General features: G+C 41.7%; 2 protein-coding genes across 15 annotated transcripts in view; one reads left to right on the top strand and one right to left on the bottom strand.

Moving 5' to 3' along the window:
- LOC311275368 (zinc finger protein Aiolos-like) overlaps window positions 1-15,749 on the bottom strand; it is a 64,824-nt gene that overhangs the window by 35,972 nt on the left and 13,103 nt on the right. For 2 of the 11 annotated variants that reach the window (XM_084383865.1, XM_084383871.1), the window contains exon 2: window positions 813-918. The exons of 8 other annotated variants lie outside the window; for them this stretch is intronic. The gene's annotated coding sequence lies outside the window, so the exon portion shown is untranslated. Of the gene's footprint in view, window positions 1-812; window positions 951-15,749 lie in introns of all 11 variants that reach the window. One more of the 11 variants, XM_084383872.1, reaches the window with a different exon arrangement.
- LOC311275414 (SWI/SNF-related matrix-associated actin-dependent regulator of chromatin subfamily E member 1-like) lies at window positions 1,461-15,056 on the top strand. Of its 4 annotated transcripts, XM_084383955.1 has the most exons (12): window positions 1,461-1,476; window positions 1,640-1,874; window positions 2,723-2,773; window positions 3,073-3,116; window positions 3,443-3,547; window positions 4,298-4,378; window positions 4,699-4,830; window positions 5,053-5,224; window positions 7,231-7,403; window positions 7,520-7,621; window positions 8,072-8,333; window positions 13,850-15,056. In XM_084383955.1, exons 3-12 carry the CDS (start codon window positions 2,767-2,769, stop codon window positions 14,053-14,055), a joined length of 1,284 nt encoding a protein of 427 aa, XP_084240081.1. In that variant the 5' UTR covers window positions 1,461-1,476; window positions 1,640-1,874; window positions 2,723-2,766; the 3' UTR covers window positions 14,056-15,056. The 4 variants fall into 4 exon arrangements, with proteins under 4 accessions (XP_084240081.1, XP_084240082.1, XP_084240083.1 ...); XM_084383956.1 differs by lacking the exon at window positions 1,461-1,476 and having other exon boundaries at window positions 1,569-1,874; window positions 3,443-3,541; XM_084383954.1 differs by lacking the exon at window positions 1,461-1,476 and having other exon boundaries at window positions 1,570-1,874.

The raw sequence follows: 15,749 nt of genomic DNA on the forward strand, positions 1-15,749 counted from the left end.
GCTAGCAGTAGTGTTATTAGAGGAAGCACTGATTTGTGCTTATTTCTAAATGCTTACATGTGGTTTGTTAGCCAAGTGAAGTTCATCATTGTCCTCTGAGCTCCAAGTCAGCCAAAAGTAACCACAGCAGCTCCAGATAATGTGCTACAATCATATAGGAAAAAAACCTTTGAATAAAAGACTGGAGGTCCTGGAGGTCAATATTTACAGTGATCACCATTTGTGAGAAATCTTCAGAGCTCATCAGTCTACCTGGTTGCTTCATCGAATGGTTAAAAGGTCAAGTTGTTGCCTCCAAGCCGAAGGCAGGAAACGAAACATTTACAGACGACTTTTATGAATTTAGTCAGCAGGACAATGTCATCTGCAATGTCAAACTCTTTTTTTACATATATTTTAAAATATTTTAAAAAATTGAAATTGTGTACAGATGTTTCTATTGTGAATGCTGGTTAGACAGACAGGTAAATGATAATACTCACAGTATTTGTTCAAGGAATACCCATCATAATAATCTGACTAGAGCAGCGTCTAAAAATACCTCCACCGTCTACCACCAGAGTAAACTTTCAAGTCTGCTTAGTTCCACTAGCTGAGTCTATTTTGGAGAGCTCTACAGGCTTAAGAAGTGGGTCTGAATCTGCATCACAAGAACAGCTTTACGGGTTTCCCTCTGATTGATTCAAAATGTCACAGGACCTGTTCTGCCTCTGGGCATCCACAATCCCACAGCTGTGCCTGGGAGGCCCTGTGTGAGTGTCTGTGCTAAGCCTGCACAGTAGCTTACAGGAGGCATGTGACCTTCACCCTACCTTCAGATGCACTCCATCACAGGTGTCCAATGCTAAACAAGGTCCTGGCCATGCCTTGTGTAGAATGTGCTCCCCCATTCAATCCACACAGCATTCTGGCCATTGTCTAATGCATGAAAAGAAGACGAAGCACCACACCTGCAGGTGAGATCACAACAGTGTCTCTATGCATATAATACAGGAGGCAGGTCAAGCAGAAATAGAATAAGCTCTAAAGTGAGCAGTGTAAACAGAAAGTAACAGGGTAACAATGAACACAATCAATTAACAAATCCAAAACAAGTACTACTCAGGTTGAATGGACAGAGATGTAGGCTAAATCCTACAGGCTTTGGACTGTTATCTTTAGGGAACACACTATTACATCTGTTGACCTGGGCGCCTGTCGAACAATGTGAACAAGAATGCAAAGTATTTCAGTTCTCAAAACAAGGGAGCGGTGAATAGGGCAACCTTGATTTTCTCATAAGCTAGTAGCTTGTGAAGTGTTCATAATGCAGCTTACGTTATGGTGACATAATAAATCATTTAAACTTTTTTTGTATTAATATAGCCTGAGATTATTATCTTGTTATAAACAAGAATGGATGTAAACTGGACTGGCATGGCACAGGATTATTTTGATTTTCTCTTATTGGATTTTGCAGTCAGGTTAACTATGCAGGTCAGATGCCTCAACACACTCAGAAGAAACAGGCTACATTATGTCTCTGACAAGTCTTATAATTACATCTGCAACTTCAAGATGAAGCCATGAAGGTAAAATGTGACATCCTATTTAGCTGCGCTGTACTGATGCCGTGTCCTTCTCTCTGACTCCTCTCCAGAATGAAGATGTTTCTGCAGCAGTGACAGCTGAGCGCGATGAGCATCAGCATCGCAGCGAGGAACAGCTGTAATGAGGAGAGGGTGGGGGTGCAATTCTGGAAGATTCTGCAGGAATCTTATGAGTGGACCCCATTTCATTCGTTTATTGTGGGGACTGTTTCACTGAGCTAGGTGGTTAGCCCTCCCTGTCAAAGTCACAACGTACATTCTGTGGTTTGGACTAAAGGTTTTAGGGTGAGTTTTCTGGCCAACACTTCAGTATACATGCTTGCTTGTCACCATCAGAATCTATGGGAATTTGTATATCTCTAGATGCGTTGGTCTGACTTAACGTTGCATGCTAATGTCTCACAGATGTCATTTTTCTTTTCATTTAGCTTAGGCAGCTAAGCTACGCAGCCAGCTAGCCGTCAGCCTGCTGGTTATTCAGACCATCTAACCTTAACGTTAATGAAGCAGATGAGCCAGGCTAACCACACTGCGTTATTATCGTATGTCTACTGTCCTAACAGTGTAATTACAAGTAGCGTGAAGTCATGGACGTTAACCAACGCTCCGTTTATACTGGCGTCCGCTGTTGAAGAGAATAACTAGCTTTGAACAAACACAAAATGACTGTATCTACGTTAGCATGCTATTGCTAGCTTGCTAGCTAAGTTAGCGTTACTTTTCTTTGATCCCGCATAGGTGTAGCACGGGATGGGTAGGACGGTGGAAACCAGCCCGTCCTAAAATCAACTACCAGTGCTATTTCACCCGTTTTGCTAAACAAATAATCATAATTCCTTTGGCATTTAATGCAACCTGAAGCAAATCAGCGCTGTTATTAATGCCACTTCTTTTGCTAACATGAAATGGCTTTACGTTATATCCAACAGTCTGCCTGGACTGTCAATGTTCACGTTAAGCTAACTCTAAGCTAAGGTAACATCGAATGCAAACCAGCGTTAGCCAGCCCTGTCGTCTGATATCCATCATCGGCATCTCTTTGTTTTGTGCGATGCATGAACCACCCTGTCAACACCACTAATCTCATCAATACGATAATGACCGCTGTCCCACTCTCAATGTGTTTATTGCAGAGCCAATGACCGGGGTAGACTGATACCCACTCCTCACTACAAAGATGTCAAGTAAGAAGGGAGTGTTTGCGTTAGTTATAGTTAGTCATATTAAACTCTTTGTAGGTGATTGTATCAAAATGCATAATCAAATACACTTCCATATAACCATAACACTGCAATATCAAAAGTGTATTAGTGGTTAAAACAGATTCCCGTTGACACAGGCCTAGTTTGTTATTGATGGTTTTATTTCTTATAGAAAGAAAGCTTGGTAACCTTCAGGGTTAAATAAGCTAGAGGACTGGAAACTGTCTGTTGGTTACTTGAACAAGGCTGGAGTTTGATCTGGACCTTTTGTTTCACAACAGAGAGACCATCTTATGCCCCTCCCCCTCCCCCTGCCCCTACAACTGTAAGTATCACTGCTGCACCAAATGTTATCTGGTACCCAAAGTTAAGTTAATGTTGCTGTTTGGAGACTTACATTTAGTACAGCAGGTGCTTTATAAGAATATATTCGTCAAAAAGATCAGCTTTTTGGTTGAATCTGCAACGGTTGTTAACACAAACTGATGTGCTTACACACCACTGCTTTTGAAGAGATCATTTTCTTAGAGCCCTAGCATGAATGCAAGTTTCCTTATTTTGCATTTCCCAGCTTTGTTATTTATTTGCACCCCCTCCTCCTTCTTTTATGTCACTTCTCATTCGTATTTCTGTCTCATTTGTTTCCATCAGCAAATGCCCAACACTACCGGGTTTGTGGGGTACAACCCATACAGCCACCTTGCCTACAACAACTACAGACTGGGAGGGAGCCAAAGCAGCAACAGTCGGGTAACGGTATGAATATAAACATAGAGTAAACTAGGTGACTGAAAATATGTAGAAAATAAAATCCATAAGTTAAGTTTGGCAAAGTGAGACACTGGATACACCTAGCAAGGATCAGTTGCATTTCAGATTCAGATACTGCAGAATAGTCAGTATAAGAAGCCGAACATCAATCCATGACTGAGACTGAATCTGAATTGGGTGTCATTCCAAGCTCCCTCTGCTACCTCCATCACAGTGCAGACTGGCCAAAAGTCCATCTGTGTGTATTCAAATACCACCTGCCTTTCAAAGTCTGCATTTCTGACAGCCTAAGTAACCCATGCCATCAGTGTTGCCATGGTATTACAAACTTGAAGCTCAGCATGGCTCTGGCTGCTGAGCAGTAATTTAGTCACTGCATGCAAGCTGTGGTTGGCTGATTCTGATAATGGCATTATGGGCAAATCTCTGCTTAAGTGAGATTTTTGTATTTTTTTCACAGTCAGCGCTATTCCATTGTACTCTGTGGGGTTCCTGCCTCAAACTGACATTAATTAAGTTATGTTAATTTCAGTGAAACAAATTTACTTTGATGCATATTGTATTTGATTCCAAGTCTCATTTTTGATTTATATATAGTTTTATACCAAAATAGCTAACTATGCATGCACATAGTTTCACAAGGTGTTCTTTGCCTAGCTTAGCAAGAGTGTTTGAATGGTTGTCTGATCACTCAACAGCGACCAAGCCTTAAGGTGACTTTTCTTTGTTTACCAGAATTCCTCTGGAATAAATATCCCAAAGCCACCCAAGCCACCTGATAAGCCATTGATGCCATATATGAGATATAGTCGGAAGGTAAGTGCACAGTGTATAATTGCTACCTTTTGCATCATCATGTGCTCTGTTGGAAGACAGGCTTTTAAGATATTCTATCAGCTCAGAGTAAGTAAGACGTACATTTTGTTTGAGACACTACTAGTTGTTTAGTTGTGAAGCCATATTAAGCCAAGACTTAGCTAGGACTGTCCACACCACATAGTGGGATTTATCAACTTGGAGATGGAGCTTAAAGCACACGGCCTCCTCTGGTTTGTGACCTCTCTGCAAAGAGATAACCACTTAATGCCCCTCCAACCCAACCCAACCCCACACCCATGTCTGGTTCTCATCACCAGGTTTGGGATCAAGTAAAAGCCTCCAATCCTGATCTGAAGCTATGGGAAATTGGGAAGATAATCGGTGGCATGTGGAGGGACCTCACTGATGAGGAGAAACAGGATTATTTGAATGACTACGAAGCAGAGAAGGTTGGTTGTTTTACAAGGGGTGTTCATGGGGTTTTTCTGATGGGTGACCATTAGATGTGTCTCCAGAGTTGTGGGTCCCTCCAGTCATCCTTCCTTCCTTCCTAACAGTCCTCAATAAACCTCTTTCCTTATGTTGTCCTAGTTGATTGAACAAGGGTCCACATGCAGTGTCTGCTTGTCTTCTCTGTTTCCTCGTCATTCCTGTCATCTTTTCCACCGTAGATTGAGTATAATGAGAGCATGAAGGCCTATCACAATTCGCCAGCCTACCTGGCCTATGTCAATGCAAAAAGCCGGGCCGAGGCAGCTCTGGAAGAGGAGAGCCGCCAGAGGCAGTCCAGACTGGACAAGGGAGAGCCTTACATGAGCATTCAGCCAGCGGAGGATCCAGATGGTAAGGCCACTCAGCTAAATGCTTTGTCTCCCAAGGTTTAGAGCACTGTGACAGAGCTGTAATTACTGTAGCTCGACCACACAGAGTTACCAGTCCGCACACCCAGAGACTGTTATCTTTTCCCCTCCTCCTACACTGCTACAACCATCCACATTTTTGGTAATGCCACCTTTGAAATGCCATTCCTGCCTTTAAGCTGCAAAACGAAACAAAATTTGTCTTTGTTTTGCACAACTGTTTACATTTTGTAGATATTCTTGCCATTGGTTAAGACATAATTGCAAAATTTACATTCTTTTCTCTGTTGTTTTAAAGACTTGCGTGCGCACACGCGTGCGCGCGCACACACACACATTAGACACAAAAGCCAGAAGAAGACGTTAGAGTTACACCCACCTCAAGGAAATGATGCTTGTCTGGTGTCTGGCAGGGTTACAGTGGAAGATAATGATGTACAGGAAAACTACAGATAAAACCAATTGCTATTTAGAAACACCCCAGACCATAAAAATGTCAGAGCTGGTATCCCAGTGGGTTATGTTCTCAACAGACTGCACGTACGTCAACGATTAAATAAGATTTAACTCTCCTGGTGGCTGCACATTCAGAGATTGTGCTTTAGTAATATATAAAGTCTGTCAGAAATTTGACTCTAAGCTGCTGTCATATCCCCATGTCTCCCATTCTCAACAGTATCAAAGCAGAGATAAAGTGCCTGCTAGAGACATAAAGCGAAGGACAGATCTTTCATGCTCGGTTTTAAAATGCATTTGTGAGAAGTCTGTATGTTGAATTATTTTTGGCAGGAGAACTAGGAAAGCTAAATTAACTATATTTGCTGAAAGTTTACGTTTGTAATGTAATCAAGGCAATATTAGAAATTCAGGAGGCACCATTTTTTTACTTTCATTCTGTCGTGCAAAATAATCTGAAATTACATGAATCCTGCTGAATTGTGAATTTGCGAACATAAGAGAAGTTTCATTCTCATAAACTATCTCCAGAATGTATAACCTTCTCTGACTGTTTCCTGTTTGGTGTCAGACGACCTATGTGAGCACCTTTAATACTTTCAAAATAGCAGATGAGATTTATTTCTGCTATCTGGAAAGTTTCAATTGTGCACACGTGTGCACAGCACGGATAAGTTCAGGTGATATCCACTTTGAGCTCTTGTTTCATCACACAAAGGGTTGAGCTGAGTTTAGCCGCAACAAAGCCAAGAGAATGCCATGTATATGATAGTATTAAAAATCTATTCAGTGACTTGAGGAGTGGTTTAAACCGATACTTCAAACATAGACGATGCTTCTCAAATTCAGGCAGATCCAAATCTATAATCACTGTTAAAGATGTTCTAGTTTTGAATTTTATGCTGAATGCATAGATGAAAATTTAAAAAATAAAATTGATAAAAAATAATAACAATAAATTAATAAATACATATAAATATATATATATAATATAATATATTATATATATAACATATTTTTGAATCCATCTGGATTTAATTCTTTAGTGTGGAAAAAGTAACTAGGGGTGATTATTGTCTCAAGGCACTGTAGATTGACTGTATTTGGATTTTACTTTCCTGCACCATCGTCCTGTATTTAAATGGCAAAGGAGTGTACATTTAAGACAAAGAAGAAAATTTGCTGACGAATGAAAATTGCAGACTACATCTGTCCACATACAGTGGGTTGTAACTAACCGCTTGTCCAATTCACCTAACAATAACGGTTCCGCTTTGCTTAAGGATGTATTTTGACATAATGGTCTATATTTAACTTTAACTCTGTATATAAATATTGAGCAATATCCTCTTTTGTTTATAGTGTCTTGATACAGCAGTATTTGAATAATATGTTTTGTATTATTTGTGCCATAGTTTGCAGAAGCCTTTCATACTCAGTGTTGATGACTCTCTGCTCTTTGCCTTTTGACAGGTGTGTAAAAGTATATTTCCTTAGACAATACTAACAACTCGATGTGTTTCATGTCTTTAGATTACGACGACGGGTTTTCTATAAAGCACTCAGCTGCATCTCGTTTCCAACGCAACCACCGTCTGATCAGTGAGATCCTGAGTGAGAGCGTAGTCCCAGATGTGCGCTCAGTTGTTACCACTGCACGCATGCAGGTCCTGAAACGCCAGGTCCAGTCTTTAATGGTTCATCAGGTATGATCAAGTTATGGTCATCTAATGTTCACGTAACGGTGGCATTTAGCAGAAACCTTTGTGTTTTGTGGGTTAATAATGTAATGACTGTGGTGTCTGTGTGTCTTTTATGACAGAGAAAGTTAGAGGCAGAGTTGCTTCAGATTGAAGACCGCCACCAGGACAAGAAAAGAAAATTCATCGATGCCACAGAGTCATTTACAAATGAGCTCAAAAGGGTATGGCATCTTTTACATGGAGTTTGGTCATTGCTTACTCGCACGCAAGCTTAATTTTTCATGTGTGGCTGTACCGTGTGCAGCTCTGGTTATGTGCCAGCCTACGTCTGCCTTACAGCCACCAGCTGCTGCTAACTCCATCCACATGTTCTGGCAATCATATATCTGTCATCGTTTACAATTTGTAGCCCCCATAATAACTGTTGTTCTGAAATGAGATGCAGCACTGTGCATTTGAATGCACTGTCTGCTGTGCACAACAGATGGCGCCATTTATCCTGTTACAGAGCTTCTTACAGCATCCATTCACTTAATTACATTGTAGTTAAGAACAGAAATATGTGCTCATTCAGTGCACTAAAGTGTAAAAAATATGAATTAAAGCATGCACAGAGTGCAGCAGTTGTTTTTACCTTTCTACATTAAATCCCCCATAACTGTCCTCTTAAGCTGTGTTGTATGAAGGTGGAAGTGGACATGGAGAAGATTTCTGCAGAGATTGCTGCAGCAGAAGAGGCAGCCCGCAAACGGATGGCAGAGCGAGAGAAGGATGCAGGAGACCGAGGTGCAAGAGAGGCCCCCACCTGTGTCTTAGCAGAGGAAGAAAAACACATTTGTGCAACACATGGCAACAAGTCCCAGCAAAACTCTCTCAGTGAAAGTAGCAACAAGGAAGGAGAGGACACAGAATCCAGCACCACAGACACACCAGGTGAGCAGTACTGGACATTATTTGTACCTTCTGCTATATTACTGTTTTTCTTTGTTTGTTTTTTGTTTTTTTATTAAGGTAAGGGCATAACACATGTGCAGTGCTGTTCAGTCATTGAAGAGAAATGTGAAACAAGTGTGAGTATACAATAACAGCAGCTGGCACCAATGTCAACATATAAACAGAATGACAATGAACATAAACAAAATAAAACAAACCAAAGGATGTACTTTATATATACTGTATATAAAACAAACAATAAAACAGTACCTCCCCAGTCACTGCCAGTGAGCTATACATACTAATATCTACCTGCCACGCCAAGAACTTGCGGTGAATAAGTAAACAGTGTGTAATGTAGTTAAGCTGCACTTAAAAATGAAGCATTTACAGGGTCTGGAATGTATTTAAAGAAGCCCCCATGCTTCCTGGAATTTCCAGTTCGAATATTGGAGTGAGTATCTGATTTTCCAAGTTTTAAGCAGGAAATGATGTCCGCCAACAACTGTGTGTGAGTGGGTGGGACAGTGTCCCTCCACCTGAGCAGGATTGCTTGCCGAGCCAGAAGGGAAACGAAGGATAAAGTATATCGTTTTTCCACAATTAACTGCGTCTCCCCCCCCCCCCCCCCCCCCCCCCCCTCCGGCAGTCCGGAGCCTTCCAGAGCAGATTTCGCAGGACTTCTATTTCTGCCGGATGCTGGAGCACGATGCAACAAAACAAACAACAGCACAGAGCAGAGAGGAAGTCAGACACCGAAACAACAACATAACATCTGGTTCATTTTCAAAATAAAACACTCTGTGTTGACGCCAGTACAAAAGTCTCAAAAAAGTGACATATACAAGCTCTTCTTCTAATCCTTCGGTTGGGAACACTTTGTGTTGTTGTGTTTATAACACGTACCTATAACTGCGGTCGCGCGTGATTACGTAATTATCGCGGGAACTCCTCGGTCTCGCAACTCCAGCTGTCCAACGGTGCTGCGCTGTGCCGGACTCAAAACGCAGCCCGTGGGGGTTGCCGGACGACGGAGCAAAACCGTACCAGAGCCGCAACGCACATGCATCCAGTGGAATCTTTGGCCGAGAGAGCACAGTGTGTCTTGCTTGCAGATACCTGAAAAAATTTGACCTAGGACGACTGATGTTTTCACTGAGCTGCTCAAATAATGCAGAAGTGTTATCTATAAACAAATCTAATCTTTGAAACCTACAATATCTTTCCTTTGCCATTCTTGAAAAACAGAGTCCTGAGCAGATGGTTTGAAAAGATGGTTTGACGCAGTCGGGCTTAGAAGAGAAAAGCTGTACAAAGTCAAAGTATTTCCTAAATTGAGCCCCTATTCTTAAGGAGTGTTTAACCCCCAGGTTCCTGATAGTTTTAAGTGGGGGGAGCGGAACTGAGTAACCAAGCAATGTAGGAATCGACAAATTACGCTGGAATCAGACTTTACAAGGACAGTAAAACAAGCCATTTCGTGGGGGTTGTGCGGCTTTTATTACCGTTTTATAGACGCGTCTTTCACAATGTTGCATCATAATGCATGCATAAGACCTTTATTGATCCCCCTTGGGAGAAATTCACAGGTAACACAGCAGTACAGAGGGAAATAAGTAGCAACACAAGAGCAAGTCTAAAAAAATAGAGACAATAATAAGGAGATATTGGAAAGAATAAAATAACAATTTGAATAAAAATATAATAAAAAACTATTAGAGTAAAGATAAACATACTATATACAGTAATGGTCCTTGTGTGTACATGATGTGTGCAATATATAATAAATGTGCCTGTGCAAATGTGCAATGTGCAGGGTTCCTGAGATAATAAATAACAACAGAACAAAAAAACAATCCGTCTTTAAGTGACAGTGAGGTGTATGGTTGAGTCCTTAATCAGTGGAGAAAAGAGGTGTTGGGAGCTGTGGTGGTGGTGTTGTGTAGTCTGATCGCTGATGGTATGAAAAGCCCCCCAAACGCTTTGAGGCAAGTGGTTGGATGAGTCTGTGGCTGAACGTGCTCCTGAGTTGCCTCAGCTCTGCATAGAGAGGGTGAGAGGGATTGTCCATTATAGCTTGCAGCTTTCCTCTCATCCTCCTCTCTGTCACCGCCTCAAAACTGTCCAGTTTCATCCCTACCACAGAGCTGGCTTTCCTCACCAGTTTGTTCAGCTTGATGGCACCACCGCTCCCGATGCCACCTCCCCAGCACACTGCTGCAAAGAATATGACACTGGCTACCACAGACTGGTAGAACATTCGTAGCAGCCTAGTGCACACATTGAAAGACCTGAGCCTCCTCAGAAAGAACAGCCTTCTCTGTCCCTTTCTGTAGAGGGCCTCGGTGTTGTCTGACCAGTCCAGTTTATTGTTCAGATGCACCCCGAGGAACCTGTAGGTGTCCACCATCTCCACCCCCTCCCCGTTTATGGAAACAGGTGTTGGGGGGCTCTTCCTGCGCCAGAAGTCCACCACCAGCTCCTTGGTTTTCCCGATGTTGAGTTGAAGGTGGTTCCTGCCACACCATCCTACAAAGATCTCGATTAGTTCCCTGTATTCCTCATCCTTATTGTCTGTGATACATCCAACAACGGAGGAGTCGTCAGAGAACTTCTGCAGGTGGCATGTCTGGGAGTTGTAGCAGAAGAGGTGTAGAGGGTGAACAAAAACAGTGAAAGAACAGTTCCCTGGGGTGTGCCAGTGTTGCTTGTCAACACATCTGACAGGTAGTGTCACAGGCGCTCTTTGTGGGGGCTTGATTTCGACGATGAGGCCAGCCGTCTGCTTTGCAGAGGAAGTTACGGTCAAGCCAACTGACTGGGATGCGCGGCTTCAAAAACAAAATCAATATGTGGTGGACCTCCACAAATGGATTAATGTGTGGGAAACACTGAATTATCGTCTGTGTGTAGTTCCATTGCAACCCAATCGGAGCTGTTGATCTGGCTTTACAAGAAAGACCAAAATGTAAAACAGCAATAGAACTGAAAATTGGGAAGAGCCAGACCGCCAGTATACTTGGTTTTTTGAAGGTGGCCTTGTTAAGACGAGGATGCTTACTCTGCCGTATATAGGAGGAAATAGTTGAACCAAGTTGGTTGGATCTGGGGATAAAGAGTAGTAAGGCCTGAAAGAGGTAAAGAAATTTAGGTAGGATGGTCTTTGAATAGATCTTTGTAGTTCCTCGTAACTGAGATGCCCAGATAGGAAAACATATTTTTTCAATTTTAAAAGGCAGGTTGGTGAGGTCTAAGGCTCGTGCTTCATTATTAATGGGAAAGAGCGCACTTTTGTAGATGTAATTTGAGATAGTTCATTTATATCCTGAAAATCGACTAAACTGACTGAGCACTGGCAGAATGGAGGACAGTGAGGTACCTGGGTTCAAGACAAAAGCAAAAGGTTGCCAGCATAGAGTGAGACCCTATGCTCCGTGTTGCCTCTCCAAATACCAGACATTACAACTATGAAACGCTGTGACTGTGATTCAGTGGGCAAATCAAAAAGCATGGGGCTCAGAGGGCACCCCTGCCAGGTTCCATGCTGTAAGTCAATGGTCTTGACTGCTTGGAGTTAGTACAAATTGAGGCTGAGGGATGCGAGTATAGCAGCTTAATCCATGAAGTCAAGTCGGGCTAGAACCAAATTCATCCAGAACAGCTTATAAGTAGTTCCATTTAGCACGATCAAATGCTTTCGAATGGCTGAATGTTCTCACTAAACGTGAGAAACGACACATTTTGGGACTTTTTCAGAGGCCAAATAGATGATATCAAATAATCGTCGTCTGTTAAAGTAGGAGTGTCTGCTTTTTACAAAGCTTTGGTCTTTAGATATAAATGTAGGGAGGACGTCCTCAAGTCTCTGAGCGAGGACCTTAGCGAAGATCTTAGCGTCCGTGTTTAAGGGGGAGATAGGCCCATAGGAGACGCATTGGGTGGGGTCTTTTTTGGTATTAAGAGTGATACGAGCCTCGGAAAAGGATAGCGGAAGGTCTGTCTGCAAGATTCAGATAGGACGAAACATGACTGTGGGGAGATATGAGCTCTTCTGACATTTTCCTTTCTAATTCCTCTGTGGGAAGCCAGGGGGGGACTTGGTTAAAACAACAGGAACTTAGTCAGAAATGACAATACTCTGTAAACACAGGACTGAAGCAGCAGGACAAGTTGGTTATCTATGAAAAAAATAAACAATTCTCGTGTAAGTGTGATGGACATGTGAGAAGAATGAGTATACCCTGTCGTTTGGATGTAGAGAGCGCCACACATCGCAGACAACGTAGTCAGAGAGAAAGGCTTGAATGAAAGAGGCTGATTTACTTATTGTCCTGGGGGTAGTAGAGGATTGGTCTAAAACAGGGTCTTGCCAAAAATTTAAATCACCACGTAGTATGAGAGTGTTGAGGTCTGGCAACAGTGAAAGCAACCGTTCAAAAACAACTAAATTATCTGAGTTAGGGGCGTACACGTTTACAAATACAACCAGAGTATTATATAATTTTCCAGAGACAATAACGTATCGACCAAATGATTGAAACCCCTCTGTTTTTTACGTCATGGATTAAGCTGCTATATTCTCGTCCCCCTCTGTACCAGTGTACATCACATTACCAGCACCACCACCCACCCCTTAGAAGAAGGAGCAGCAAGCTCTTCAGAACAAACATTGCACAATGCCTTAAACCAATTTAACTACAGCTCCAGTAAGATAAGATAAGATCTTCCTTTATTGATCCCCCTTGGGAGAAATTTGCAGGAAACACAGCAGTACAGAGGGAAATAATTAACGTTTAGTAGAATCAAGCACCTCTAAAACATCCTTTTGGATTAAACAATCAACCCTAAACAGGACTTTGGAAACTGGATATGAACTCTGGAATGAGACTACAGGTATCACAAAGTGCATACTAACTACTAATTCCAGGCCCTTGTGATACAAAGCTGAACAAAATTCCATCTCAATCATAGAAACAGGAACCAGACAGTCATATGAAATAGTGAACGAACATAGGCTAACCTGTCTTTTAATATGCTAGTTTCAGCTTAAAAGGTGGACTAGTTGTTACACTGATATTTTGAGGGCTCACAATGCGAATAGAAATTGAATAACATTCAGAGAGACCATGTTGGCCATGGTCCTCGACTTTGAGCCACGTTTCATCTAACTTTGAGTCAAGCAGGCTAAATGATGTTTTGAACTTGGTTGCTAGCGCATTGCAGTGTTGCTCAAGCAGCGTGGTGATAGCCTCCAGTGTTAAGCATCTTCGTTTTTGCTCGACTTGGCGCCTTTTAAAGTCATTGCAAAAAGCAAGGGTTGGACAGGAGAAAGTTAGAGAAATAAGAAGCAAAAGAGGGGCTTTGTTTTGGTGTGGAAGTTAGAGGGCTGAATGGTATAAAAAGTGAAAAGCTTACCTAAGCACTCTCGCGGTGCGACTGCTCCATCCACCTATAAACTAGAAGTCCCCCTCTGACTGTTTTTTAACATCATGTCTTACGTTTTTTCTTTGACTCAGGGAAGCCCAAGGCCTCAGAGGAGCCTGAGGTTCATCTAGGCAGTGAGGAGGGGGCGTCAGAGGACAAGGAGAGCGTCCCAGAGGGAGCCATGGAGGAGGGAACCAGCGACAGTAACACAGGCTCAGAGACCACCTCTGCTCAGACGGAAGATGCCCCGACTAGTGAGCCATCAGAGGGGCCGAGCAAAGCAAGAGCAGCCAACTGAGTTCAACACCTGACTGTCTGCGAATTGTAAGGCTGTCATTACATCTGCTAGCCTCTGATATCATCCGCTGAGAACATATATTGCACAGTATCATCTCAGTTTGTCAAAGCGTTCAGATGGGCTTAGTGTTTAACAAGCTTGAGGCAATGATGACATTTAGGTTGAGTTTGAAAGCCTAAGACTCACAGACATGCGCTGAATACAAATAAATGAATGAAATGTAAAGCACTTGAAGCCGACAAAGCAATGGTCCTGACAAAAATAAGTGCGCCACATAAGCCCATGTGAAAGCACCGAAGAACCCATACAGGCCCTCTTCAGCACATATTGATACATATCTCTAGCACTATGTCTGGCAGTTATCAGATCGTCACAAATTAAGACTTGCTATATGAAAAAAGCTGTCACATGAAACAAACATTGCTCAGTGTTATATTTAAAGTTGTCCTTTGTATTGTAGTGTCATTGTTGCTTTTATTGTTATTTTTGCATGTTGCAATTGTTTTGAAATAAGTTTGCATACTTGTGAAGAGTGGAGCTGGGTGACCATCTCCTTGGCAGGAGAATATTTGTTTACTCTCTGTATCAGTATTACAGTGACAGTATTGTCTCAGGAGTTTGTAGTCATTAGTAGTAATTACTTTTGTTATTTATTATAAGCATTTTTATTATACTTGTGCATTGGTTGTGCTGGGCCTGGCCAAGTCCATCCATTAGATATATCATATGATCATCAATGCTGTACAATGCTCAACTACCAGTGTTCTCAAGTTTGCTCGCTGTCAATCAAATCAAAAGCAGTACGCTTAGAACATTTGTGTTATGATCAATATTGCAATTTTCAGACTTTTAAATGTACCGTAATTGTGTACACAGTGTAACGAGGTTTGCTTAAACATGGATTTACATGTTGTAAAACAGCTTGAAGAACAGTCATAAACATGCAGTCTTAAAATGAATTTCCTTTTGCATATTTATACCAATAAACTTTTCTACCCTGAAAAAAAATCTCATGTTTTTGTATTAATGAATATAAATCAAAAGGTATGGTACAAATGTGCATCATTTAAAATGCATAAAGGTGATTTTAACAGGTTAATGCAAAACTTTAATCTTTGGTTCATAAATGATCTAATCAGTGTATAAAGGTTGGCTGAGGCTTGAGTCAAATTTATTGTTGCATACAGTGCTTGCATAGAGCACATGTGTCCTTTGCACAGTACAGGTAAGGGAAGTGGGTAAGATGAGAGGGAATTGTTCTGATTTCCTGTTTTTTAGTACGAACTAGCTTTCTTGAATGTTCAGTAGTGCATGAAACACAATTCAGCATCACAGCCTGAAGGACTCAGACCTGACAGGCGATTAAAGCTTTATGTGTGATATTGTAAATAGATGCAGCCTCTTGTGACATGCTTTGATGATAAGATTTGACAGTGCTTTAGTTTAAATGTGAAAGATGTCCACAGCATTGCAACTTGCCACGTTTTGTACCATGTGGTTAGCACTGCCTCAAGTGAAAGCTACAAACCACAACCGCAGAGATACAGGTGTGCAGCAAGCTGTACAGATCCTGTAAACTAGTGGGCAAAAGGGTAATTTTGCGAGGCCTCATCTACTGTCCAAGACCATAACAATCACAACTAGAAAAAGAAAATACAACTGAATATCTCCGAATATACACTAAATGATCTCTT

Source organism: Pagrus pagrus (genome assembly GCF_965226575.1).
Source record: "Pagrus pagrus genome assembly, chromosome: 2".
In the NCBI taxonomy this organism is placed as follows: Eukaryota; Metazoa; Chordata; class Actinopteri; order Spariformes; family Sparidae; genus Pagrus; species Pagrus pagrus.